Below are 13,431 nucleotides of genomic sequence, written 5' to 3'. Positions count from 1 at the left end.
CTGGGATACAAACTGTAAGTGAAATCAACCCTTTTCTCCCCAAGTTGCTTTTGGTCATGGTGTTTTATCACAGCAACAGACACCCTAACTAAGACACTAGATTTATAAAATCTGTTACAGTTTTAAATTAGCTCCAGGTAAGATGAATTCTTCCTTAACACTTTCTTAAAATGACACTGCCTCAGAAAGTGAGGTCTAATCACAGAGCCAGCTTAAGTCTGTTTCCTCTAAAACAGTGTGTCTCTACATCACTCCTTCTGGCTACACCTCCAGGGCAAATGATTTTTAACACATATCTTTCACAGCAAGGTGTCGTTTCCAGGGAAACCACAGGCAAACATTCATTCCTGCTTAAGCTTCACCAGCATAGGCGAAATGAGGTAACAGTGTACTGTCTCTTACTAGTATTTTTTATTGGGCAGCAATTGGCTGCTACACTGTTTCTGGTTTTGCTGTTCTGTCTCTATGAACAAATTGAGGCAAGTAACAAATCAAAACAATCCTGTATCCCCCCAGTGACTCAGGAGTACCTAGGAATCACATGGAGGGTGACAGGAGTAGGGATGTTATTGATAACAGATATGCCAGATGATGTCATTCAATTCAAGAAGAAAGAACCAGTGAAGCACTAAAACACAAAAGATGAAATTCCTAGTCAGCAGCACAGCAGAGCACATCAATCTATCTAGGTCAAGATTCTGATTAATAAGGGGAAAGACAATCAGGAAATTCCAACTGAAAAGGCAGTCACTCACCTCTCTCAACATATTATTCTCTTTTTCCTTTTGCTCCAACAGACTTTCTAGGTGGTGGACGTGCATCTCTGCCTCTGCTAGCCGTCTTGTTCTTTCGTGGTCTTCCTCCGTGGCTTTGGCAGACAGCCCTTTGCTCTGTAACATCTCCAGAAGCTTCTTAATGGACTCATCCCGAGCACTTAGGGTCTGCTTCTGCGTTTCAATCCGCAGCTCCATTTCCTCCAGGGTCTTCCGCAAAAGGAAGAGCTCCTTGGCTTGCCGCTCGTGCTCAGTGTGCAGCCTCTGGAAGTTCTCCTCTGTCAGCTCCGCCACACAAGGCTCTCCAGGCCTGCTGCTATCTTGCTGAAACAGCTGATTCAAGTCCCTCTGAATCCGCAACTCATCCTGGAGAGCCTGGATCGTCATCTGCATGTGCTGGGAACATCACAAAAAAACACCCAAAATCAGCTTTCCCTTCAATTAGCAAAGACAGAGCAGCTTGCAAGCAGCTAAAAATAGCTCTAAGGGTTCTCAGAAATCTGCATTCAGCAAATTAGGATTTACCTTATCCTCTTTTCATTCAAATTTTAAAATTTTGGTAATAAGCCACAATTATCAGCAATTTAATTTGTGCTTACTCCTACCAAGAAAATAAGCATGGCAGCCCTTTAGTTTTATAAGCCACAATAAAATCTAGACTTCTCAAAATTTAACAGAAGGTATTGTAAAGGGAGAGGGTAGACTACATCAGCAGGAATAAAAACAAAATTTATTTCAAAACACAAGATGGTTTTTAATTATTGCAAACATTAATTAGCAAGTACTAGTATTTAATGAGTGGTTAATATATATTTTTAATTATAATTTAACCTTCAGTATCATACATACACCCACACAAATTCATGAACACCACACAAACACCAAAACCAGGCATAATAGTACATGTCTATAATATCAGTATTTGGAAGACTGAGGCAGGAGTATCTCAAGTTTGAGGCCAAAGTGATGCATACTAATCAAAAAGTAAAACTGCTTAACATAACCCTATCTTCCTAAGGATTTCAAGGGTCTAAAATGCTGTTGTTGACTGCAGGTACACTGCTGGACTACATCTTTCTCATCTTGCTTCACTGAAAATCTATGGACACTGGCACATAGCTCTCCATAGTTCCTTTTTCTCAAACCCTGGCAAAGTAACATTATATTCTTTGATTCTGTGAATGTAATTCTTTGGTATACTATTTCCATTTTATCGACAAGCGATGGTTAGTGTTAACTGTCAACTTCGAGTGATCTGGAATCATCTAGGAGACAAGACACATGGCATACCAGTGAAGGATGACTGATGAGGTTACCTGAGGCTAAAAGACCCACACGACAAGTGATCAGCACCATTCCCCAGGCTTCAATTCTAGAGTATATGAAAAGGAGGAAGCTAGCGCAGCACAGACATGTCTCTCTCTTCTCTCCAGCTGTGGGGGCAACCTGACCAGCTGTTTCAAACCCCTGCTGCCCTGCCTTCCCTCCTGTGATCCACAACACCTCAAACTGTAAACCAAAGTCAAGCCTCCTCTTTTTACGTTTCTACTGCTGGGGTATTTTCTCCAGCAACAGAAAAGTAACTAAGATACCAGTATTCCAGTAAGGAGGTGATTCTTCATGTAATATTACTAGCAAAGTAAACTTTTACTTTCTGTGTATGCCACAAATCTTTCCAATTTTGTCATTTTTCACTTAGCACTACTCATGATTTTTACAGCATTTTTCTTACTCTGTGTGAGAGAAAGAGGGGAGGGGAAGACAGCACGAGCGTGTATGTGTGCACCAGCCACGGTACAAGTGTGGAAGTCAGAGGACAACTTTCAAGTCAGTTCTCTCCTTCTCCCACATGGTTCTGGAAATCAAGCTCAGCACCATCATCTTGCAGCAGCACCTTTCGCACTGAGCTGTCTCATCAGATCACTCGTGTGACTTCTAAAGAGATTTTATGCGTGTGCGCACAAGAGTGAGTGGGGGGGTGAGTGTGTGTGTTTTTATAGTACTAGGGATCAAACCCAGAACCTTGCTCATGACAGGCCAGTATTCTACCACCTAGCTATGCCCTGGCTCCAGACTGGATTTGTGTTGTTTGTTTGGTAGGTTGGTTGATTGGTTTTCTGATAAAGACAAGACAGTCTTTTCTTTTTAGTCTCTGATTTGGGTATTATTCTCTTAGCAAGCAGTAAATTTTTATTTCTGATAATATTAAAACTGTAAAAATCATTGTTGTAAAGCCGGGGAGCAATGGCACACACCTTTAATCCCAGCACTCAGGAGGCAGAGCCAGGCGGATCTCTGTGAGTTCAAGGCCAGCCTGGTCTACAGAGCGAGATCCAGGACAGGAACCAAAATGACACAGAGAAACCTTGTCTTGGAAAAAAAAAAAAAACTGTTGTTTTTTTTTTTTTTAACATGGATACAATTATAAATAAACTATCAGGTATTTTAATGTATGAATGCAATTTTCAAAATTCATTTAAGTGCCAGCAACAGATTACAAATGGCATGTTAGTAGTCTCAGTAAAAAGATGCATGGAAATGCTGATTCCTCAAAGTCTATTTTTCCTCATTACCCTTCAAAGCCCAAAATTCAGACAGTTCTTAGTGAGTGCCCTGCAAAAGAAAATATCAGAAGTAAAACAGAGTTTTGATTCACCCCTGTAATCTCACTCCTGGAAGGTAGAAGCTACCGAGTCTAAAACAGTCTCAGAAATCTATCAGAATCGAAATTCAAGAGGGAAATGATTTAAGTGAGGCTATTCCTCTCTTTTTTAACATTATCAATTCTCAGAGGTCAGAAGCCATGGAAGTTAAAGCGAATAATCCTATACATACTTTACCATGTAACTGTGGCGGGGCAATTACTATTTTAGAGAAGGAAGAAATGTAACTAGTGGTAGTGGCACTCAGAGGCAATTCTTGAGTGAAACACAAGACAATACCCCCACTTTAGGCTACAATCAAGATATCTTCCCTTTATTATAACTACTGTCTCCCCTAACCCTACCCAAAAAATCCACCTGCTGCCAGCTATTTTAGAAGAAGAGAAAGAGCCCAAAAAGAAACTGGTCAAATGTCGGAAAAATTCACTTTAAAATCAGAACTGGGGCATCTGCTATCACCATCAAGCCAAATTCTTACACAAGTGCTAACCAGTGTAGTAAAATACACAAATAAAAGCTAAGCAAAGTAGAAGTGAAGAAACAAATCCCTAGACAGAGACTGTATGAGGAAAAAGTGAGAAAGTATGGACAAACACCCACATAATTAAGCAAAAAACAGACTAGTGAATGAAAGATCACATCAAGGGGCTTGGAGAGAAGACTCAGTAGGAAGAACATGCATTGTCTGTACACATGCCCACACAAAAATACACACCATACACATGGTTCAAAATAAAAACAACATTCAAATACCATCAGCATAGCAAATTTCACATTTCTCTACACAGGAACAAAACTTTTTTTTTTTTTTTTTTCCGAGACAGGGTTTCTCTGTGTAGCTTTGCGCCTTTCCTGGCGCTCACTTGGTAGCCCAGGCTGGCCTCGAACTCACAGAGATCCGCCTGCCTCTGCCTCCCGAGTGCTGGGATTAAAGGCGTGCGCCACCACTGCCCGGCTCAGGAACAAAACTTTTAAAAATCTATTTTTTTACAGTAACTTTTTAAAAATTAACATACAAAATACAGCTTTTCTTGGTGCCTTTTCATCCTTCCTTAGTTTGGGTTGATTCTCCTGCCCTGCCCCACCTCACTCCTCAATCCCCCCATATCCTCTGCAACAGTTTCCCTTGGACTTCCACCTTCACAGACCATCTGCTCTTCTACCTCACCCACCACTCGCCTTCCTCAGATTCTTCTTTTCTGACTCGTGAGCCGGCCCCTTCTAGTTCCCTGGCTCTCCCGCACCTACTCTCACCTACATGTTTACATTTAACAGTTAGAAGCTAGGATCCACAGATGAAAGAGAACACATGATATTTCTCTTTCTGGGCCTGGATTACCGCACTTAGTACATATTTTCTAGTTTTGTCAATTTTCCTGCAAATTTCATTTTTCTTTACAGATGAATAAAAAATTTTAATGTGCATATATTTTCTTTATCTATTCATTTATTAATGGACATCTAAGCTGAATCTATTTCCTTGTTACTGTGAACAGAGCAGAAATAAACATGATGTCAAAGTATTTCAGTGGTAGGATATAGAGGCTGGGAACATGTGGAAAAGTGGAAGAGGAAGATTACATGATAGTTCTACTTCTAGATTTTTGGGAAGCCTCCGTATTTACTTCTATCTGACTGTACCAATTTCCACACCCAACAGTAAATGACAGTTCCCTTTTCCACACACTGTTGTCAGCATTTGTTGAAATTTGTTTTCTTGAGGATAGTCATTCTGAGAGGTGAGATGGAATCTCAAAGCAGTTATAATTTGCATTTCCCTAAAGGCAAAAGATGGTGGGCACTTTCAAAAATATTTATTGTTCATGTGATCATTAATACCTGTATTTTTTCTTTTAAGAACTATCTACTCAGTTATTAGCTCGTTTACTGATTGATGGTTGAGGATCTGTACCTCTTTTGTATTCTAATTATTATCCATTGTTTGCAGTAGAGCTGGTAAAAATTGTCTCCCAGTTTGTGGGCTGTTTGCTCTGTTGACTTTTTTTTCACTGTGGCAAGCTTTATAATTTTATTCGTCAATTCTTAAGGTTACTTCCTTTGCTACTTCCTTTGTTAAATATTCAGAAAATTCTTGCTGATGACTCTATCCAAGTATCCCTATATGTTCCTTTAGCAATAACACCAGGTTTGAATTTTCATTGCTTTTATTTTTGAGACAGGGTCTCATTGTGTTACTCCAGCTGGCCTGAAACTCCCTATGTAGATCAGGCTGGCCTCAAATTCATTGAAATCCACCTGCCTCTGTCTTCCAAGTGCTGAGGTTAAAGGTGTGCATGTCCATGCCCAGACCATCTCAGGTTTTAAATTAGGCACTTGATCAAATTTAAATTTATTTTAATACAGTGAGATGATTATACAGTGAAAAATATCTAATTTCATTCTTCTGCATGTTGACATCCCATTTTGCCAGCAGCTTATATTATAGGCTGTCTTTAAAGGTGTAACTAAGAGAAAAGAGAAGCCTCGTGAGAATAAGACACTGGCCACAACTAAGAGCCATGCTCTTCCCGCTCTGGCTATCTCAAACCAGGAGCCACAAGAAGCCCTTTTCCTTTACGATTCGCCCTGTCAGATAACTGGTCACAAGAACGAGAAAAGGAACTCATACAACTGTCGTAATTTCTCTGTCAATCAGAATGACAGCATGATTGAGATGAAGTGTTGTCTCGGGGTTTCTATGGCTGTGGTAAAATACCAAGACCAAAAGCAACTTGGGAAGGAAAAAGTTTATTTTAGTTTCCAGTTCCTCCTCACAGTGCACCACTGAGGGACATCAGAGCAGGAACTCAAACATGGCAGGATCCTGGAGGCAGGAGCTGATGCACGGTCATGGAGAGGTGCTGCTTACTGGCTTGCTCCTCATGGTTTTCTCAGCCTGCTTTTTTATAGCAACCAGGAAAATGAGGCTAGGAGTGGTACTGCCCACAGTGAAGTCAGTCTTCCCACATCGATTAAGAGAAAGCATCACAGGCTTGCCCAAAAGCAATCTAGTGAAGACATTTTCTCAATTGAGGTTCCCTCTTCCAAAATGACTCCAGCTTATGTCAAGTTCACATAAAACTAGTCAGCACACATATCTTATAAAATACTCAATAATATTAGTGTTAGAAAGAAAAGAATAAACACATTCTTGGGAAACAAAACAGTAACAATTGTAGCTTTTATATAGAAAAAGCACAAAATTCTCTGGAAAGCAAAACACTCATATAAATATCTGGACATAATTTGTCAATAACTTCAATGACAAACATAAAACAAGATATGTCTTTGGAAATGAGGGAAGTGGTTCAGTAGGTAAGAATACTTGCTGCATAAGCAAGAGGACTGAGTTCAAATCCCTAGCACCCATATAAAAGCTGGACATGGCAGCACATGTCTGTAACCCCAGCAGCAGAATAGGAAAGGAGAGAGCAAGCAGATCCTGGGAGCTGACTAGCCAAACAGACTAGCTCAATGACAGTCCCTGTCTCAGGCCAATACGGCAGAAGGGAAGACACCCAACATCTTCCTGTGACCTCCACATTCATGAGCATAGGTACATACAATTGAACATTCGCACACATGCAACACACACACACACACATGCGCGCGCGCGTAAGTTAAAACTTTTGCTCATGCTTTCATAAAAACATCTACATAGTTCTTTAAGTAGATAAAATAATGAAGAAAATTATGATATTTAGCACTGAAGGAAAAAAAAGAAACACTGTTTTAAAAGTCAGAATGTCGCTGGTAGGGGTGGTACACACCTTTAATCCCAGCACTTGGGAAGCAGAGGCAGGCGGATCTCTGTGAGGTCGCAGCCAGCCTGGTCTACAGAGTGAGTTCCAGGACAGACAGGACTATTACACAGAGAAATTCTGTTTCAAAAAATAAAAAAAGAATGTCAAAAATAGACATATTTGGTGTGAGTTTTTTCTGCCAACCACAAATAAATAAATATAAACTATAAACCTGTAACAATCTAAGAGTATGAAAAGAATTCAACAAGACTACCAATGGACCAAACCTTAAAAGAAATAAGCACTAAAATAACTAAAAGGAAAGAAGAGAATGGGGGGAAGAGAGGCAAAGGAGGAAAGAGGGGAAGGAGGGGAAGAGGCAGAAGAGAGAAAGAGAATGGACATGAAAATTCATAAAAGTGGGGTAATTCATCCACAAAATGGACATCTAGGGTACTGGGGCCTAATTTTATTCAAGGATTCAACATTGAGGAGGCGGAATCAAAGTGACTGGAGGTGGAGGAGGACCAGGGATCGTATCCATGCATACACACACGTGCATACACACACGTACTACCCACTCCCTGCAAGGCTTTATGTATGAAATCCAGAGCCTTGTGCATGCTAGGCAAATACTCCACCACTGAGCTACTCCCTAGCAGAATACCTTTCGTTTTGTAAGCACAGTTGTGCCACCTTAAGAAAGCCAAAACTGTATTTTAAACATGCTTCTAAATACAAGGCAGGTAATAAAACAAGTTGGAGACTTGTTTTCATAACTTTATTTCTTATTACAAACTAAAAGTTGCAGATAGATGTTAAACTTTTAAAGAATACACAATGTACATAATAAAACTGGCTCTCTCTTTTAATTCCTTTGGGTCACCTTTGGCAAATACATTCAATTTTTTAACAACAATGTATCACAGAAAATATAAAAAATGCAAAATACACTAGCCAAGATAGCCACAGTAGTATTACATATGAAAAACAAAAATATTCATCAACAATAGAAGGTAGCTAAAAGTATGGCATCATGATACGCCTGTGTGTGCATGCACGCACCTGAGTGCTGAAGCCTACAGAGGTGCTTGGATCCTCTGAGGCTGGAGCCACATATGGCTATAAGCCACCCAACCTGAGTGTTGGGAACTCATCGCAGGTCCTCTGCAAGAACAATACATTCTCTTAACCACTAAGCAATCTCTCCAGCCTACTGGGTTTTGTTTTGTTTTGTTTTATTAATATAAACAAGAATATGGTAACTAAGAAGGCAACTCAGTGACAGAACGTCTGCCTAGCATACCTAAGGCCCTGCTGGATCACCAACACATTGGACCACCATTGCAAAATGTTTGTATTTATATATGTATACACACACTCACATATATATAATGTGTGTGCATGCACACTCACATACACATGTACACACATCTGTATCAGAGAATTACAGGAATTAAACTTTCTCTCTCTGCAAAAATGTCTATTCTACCCATTATTGACTTTGTAAATGGAGAAGCAACACTGCTAAATACATCGGCTTCCTAAAGACAGCACACTGGTGCTTGTAACAAAGGAAACTAGATACAGCATTCTTCTCACAAACACAGATCAATATCCTTCTCAATGTTTCTTGAAGGATACACCCTTCTAAAGACTTCAAAATCAATTCCTCAAGATCAAGTTGGTCTCTAGTCAATATACATTACTTACAACTACGTAAACATTCCATAAGCTGAAAGTGTTTTCTGTAGCTAGTGCTGGCCAGTAAGCAAGGCAGACACTGTCAGAAGCAAACTCTTGTATTCACATGTCTTCAAACTGGACTTTCCATTGTTTTCAGTAAAACTTTTGAGAGCACTCTTGTCTATCACTTTAATCTTTTAAACATGTGCTTCATGACCTTACACTGAACGTGCTCAGGAATGTACTCCTAACCCGAGCATATTTAGAAATGGGCCAGCACTTATATGAATATTTATAGGCTAGATGAATAAAATCACATGCTTCCTTTGTCAGAGGAGGACACTGCTCTGAAAATAACTCCCCAGCTCTCCTGGCCTGCTGCAGGTAATAAATCTTTCTCCACTCTTTTATGTCTTGACTGCTCAGTTTGGCTTTGCACTCACCAAGACGTGAGTGAGCTCACTATGTTGAGTTACACAAGTACACTAAGAAATTTGCTGAACACTGAAACATACACTAACATGGGACATTTAAAGGCTATTAAGCAATAATTTTTGTGATTGCTCTTGTATGTAAAATCTTCCTGCTTTAAAAATTGCTTTCCCATTCTGCCTCAAGAATGTAATTAAGTTCAAAGTCAGGACAGTGCAAAATTTAGCCAATAACCTGAAATCGATAAATAAGAGCTCCATTGGTCAATAGAAATGTTCTCACTTAAGCTCTACCCATGGACATAACAACAAGGAATCTATAAAATCATCTTACATTCTAACGAAGCATCAGTGGGAGCTTATGTCTATTGCTGAGGAACTGTTTGACATTTGGGGCAAGATTATAATAGGATCTTTGAAATCAAAATGTCAAACTGACACACCAGCTATGGCAAGTACTCTAAAAACCAGTGACTAAGATAAAAATGTAACAAAAGAGGCAAACTACAAAACACACAGTCTTTCTGCTTCTCCAGTTTGTTTCTGTACTAGCGTTAGTTCATGCAGAACTACGGTAAAGAGAAGACTATTACTGAACCAGAATTCTGTGGATTCATAAGCAACTTTTCCACAAAGGATCTACAAAGAGCGGAGGTAGAATTCCTACATAAAAACAGAAAGCAAAGCATGGTGTCACATCTATAATCCCAGCACTGGGACCCGAGGCAGGAGGATAACTGTAAGTTCAGGGTTAGCATAAACTATTATATATGGAGTTTCAGGAGCCAAGGCTACACAGGAAAACCCTGTCTCGAAGCAAAACAAAAGGGGGAAATACCAAGAACACGTTCATCTTTACCTTAGAAAGTTGAAACTGCACACTACTTCCAGGATTACCTGCCCTCTTCAGGCACTTGAAGAAGCATTACTCTGCACGGTCTCGGTACAGCAAACAGCATGTCTACTCAATTTTCCCTATACATTTCCAGTACCTGCTGGAGCAGCCACAAAGGCCTGGGACTATGCAATCCATCTCCTAAGGCAATGGTATTTTATTAGTGTCTGGTTATAAAGTTATATATACTGAGAGTATTCTCCCTCAAATTCCTAACTTTCCAAAAGTGAAATTTTATAGGAATTGATAGTCATTATGTAACTGCAAAAACATCTATATTATCAACTACTGACTTTTAAATTCACTTATAAAATGTGTTTCAAAAATAATTGAATACTTGAGTCACTTTTTTCAGTAAAGCAAAATCAAATTTAAAATAGTTAAGGACATCTCCCACAAAGGGCAGCAAGCGTTAAAATCACAAAACATTTTGATTTTTATTTGGGCTGTAATTCAAAAAGTGCTTAGTTTATACCCAATTACAGTATATATCCCAAGACCTTCCTCTTCCAAGTTAAAAAAAAAAAAAAAAAAAACAGATTTACTTTAAAGAAGCATCCCATTTAAATTATTTTATATGACAATTGTTTGAAGTGTGATTACAGTGTCTTTCAAGTACACAACACCATCTAGGAGTCTTTCGTTCCAGCACTCAATAGGCAGAGGCAGGTGGATCACTGTGAGTTCCAAGCCAGGTAGACATGGTGAGACTGTCTCAGAAACAATACCAAAGTGACAATCCGTTAGGGTTGCACTTTTTGTTTTGCTCTGTTCTTTAGGAAAGGGTGTCAAGTATCCATCCCAGGCTGACTGCCAACTAACTACGTAGCTGAAGTTGAAGTTGAACTTGCCATCAGGGACTGGAGAGAGGGCTCAGCGTTTAAAGCACAAACGCTCTTGCAGAAGACAGGTCCCATTTTCAGTACTACACAGTGGTTCGCAACCACCCTAAATACACCCCCTGCTGACTTCCACAGGCACTAGGCATGGACAAAATAAATATTAAAAAACAACGTCATTATGAGTCCTGCTTTCCCAGTGTAAGAGTGAAAACTCAAATTCCTACATTCCCTTGTAGCACAGGCAGGTGATCCAGACTACCAATGAAACAAAAGTACACAAGACTGGGATGGACCTGAGTGACATGAAGAATGAGGCTGTTTTTATTAGCTCGTACATATGCTGACAGAGGAATCCAGCAGTGCTGGGCTCATGGTGTCATCACAACACCAAGAGGACTATCTGCCCTTGTCAGGAAAGCAACGATGGTAGAAGTTTCTTATTAGTATTACAGAAGCTAGCCTGAAGCCAAATGCTCCAGCCCTACGAGCAATTGTTTGAACCACTAAGTATCTATTTCATAAAACCCTTTTCGAGTTGGGCAGCAGTGGCGCATGCCTTTAATCCCAGCACTCAGGAGGCAGAGGCAGGCGGATCTCTGTGAGTTCGAGGCCAGCCTGGTCTACAGAGCAAGATCCAGGACAGCACCAAAACTACACAGAGAAACCCTGTCTTGAAAAACAAAAAAACAAAAACAAAACAAAACAAAAACAAACAAACAAAAAAAAAACCCTTTTCTATTACATATCATTATTCTAGAAGGAGGAATAGATTTGTTCTACCTAGTTCCAAACTGAAATCAAATCCTAAGATATACATATATCAAGTATTAAACAAAAGCAGGATACTTCAATCCAAAAACTTCTTAATGGTGAAAAGTCTACACAAAAAATAATAATTACTTTAAAATAGAACAAACAGCCAATCAATATAAATTTAACACTGATATTATATGATTTGTAAGTGATACAGTGAAGAAATATGAACAAGAGATTCTAAGTTTCCCCCCCCACCCATCATGTTTATTTTTATTTATTTATTTTGTTTGTTTGTTTGTTTTTCAAGACAAGAGTTTCTCTGTGTAACCACAGCCCTGGCCATCCTGGAACTCACTCTGTAGACCAGGCTGGCCTCAAACCCAGAGATTCGCCTGCCTCCACCTCCCTAGCACTGGGACTAAAGGAGTGCACCACCACCATCCAGTTATTATTCTAAACAGTAAGTACACTCAATAGCATTCAAAAATCTACAGAATTCCAAGTGATTAATTCTGTGTTTTGTATTGTAATGACATATAAATGTACAGACTTAATCTTAGTCTCCATTATATTTTACTTTATATATGACAAATTCATGTTCATTACAAGGAAAAAACCATTAATAAAATTTTAATCAATAATCCTACACTGAGAAAACACTAAAAAAAAAAAGGTCTTTCTGGGTTTCTATATCAATATAAACTTGACAAGAGAAACTACAATGAAAAGACAGTAACAAGGAATTACATGGTACTGACTCCATGTAATTCCCAATTCTAAATGTTCCACGAATCTTAACTTATTTAATCCCACCTTTTCCTCATGATACAGTATTATCTTCATTGTATGGATTTGGAATCTCTCTCTACATTCTGAGCTTAGTGATTCCATGGTTTGTGCTTTAAAATGATGCTATGATGACGCTATACTACTTCCAAAACACATATACACTCATAGTACATGTTCCCTCTAATGTATTAATGAATGAACATCTTCCAATTTCAATAATTTGTAAGTATCAATATTGTGGGAAATACCTATTTTCAGACATACTAATTTTACACACTTGTATGTAAAACATGAAATTCAAGGAAATCTTTAACATTAACTATTTCATTTATATAAAAAAAAGTTATACCTATGTGAGGAAACAGCTTCAACTTATAGGTAACTCCACTGCTGAAGTATCCAGGTCAAAATACTCTAAAATTTGAGTGCTCCAAAAACTCCTATTTATAAACCACATAATATGCATACTCCATGTTCATGTGATTCTAAACTCTTTATGTGCATATCCATTCTTCTTTCTCCCTGCTTTCCTCTTTTGAAATCCCTCAAAACACCAAGCATGCTAGCTGGCATGCATGGCAGGCACTCAATACATACTTACTGACATACTGATTAGACAATGCTATGTTGAAATACCAACAGTCATCTTATAGGAATGAGTGCAATTAGATCTCTTCCTTCTTCTCGTTGGGAATCACACACATAATCACAATGTATTCCCAGAACACGCAGTGATACACCATGAGAAAAACAGCTAACACTCATTTTTGTCTCAATGCTAAATTATGTACTCTCTAAGGTTAAGTACATTCATTTGCTAGCCATAGTCAAAGTAGAAAGTAAATTTAAAAAC

The 13,431-nt window shown here is 38.9% G+C and overlaps 1 protein-coding gene across 11 annotated transcripts in view; it reads right to left on the bottom strand.

Annotated features, from left to right (window-relative positions):
- Nucleotides 1-13,431, bottom strand: part of Erc1 (ELKS/RAB6-interacting/CAST family member 1) — a 334,813-nt gene that overhangs the window by 274,108 nt on the left and 47,274 nt on the right. For all 11 annotated transcript variants that reach the window (XM_028880482.2, XM_028880487.2, XM_028880483.2 and 8 more), the window contains exon 3: nucleotides 756-1,169. In XM_028880482.2, coding sequence (XP_028736315.1) covers nucleotides 756-1,169 — 414 coding nt within the window. The remainder of the gene's footprint in view (nucleotides 1-755; nucleotides 1,170-13,431) is intronic.

This window comes from Peromyscus leucopus, chromosome 3 (assembly GCF_004664715.2).
Source record: "Peromyscus leucopus breed LL Stock chromosome 3, UCI_PerLeu_2.1, whole genome shotgun sequence".
Classification (NCBI taxonomy): Eukaryota; Metazoa; Chordata; class Mammalia; order Rodentia; family Cricetidae; genus Peromyscus; species Peromyscus leucopus.
This window is presented reverse-complemented; position numbering and strand designations above follow the sequence as displayed.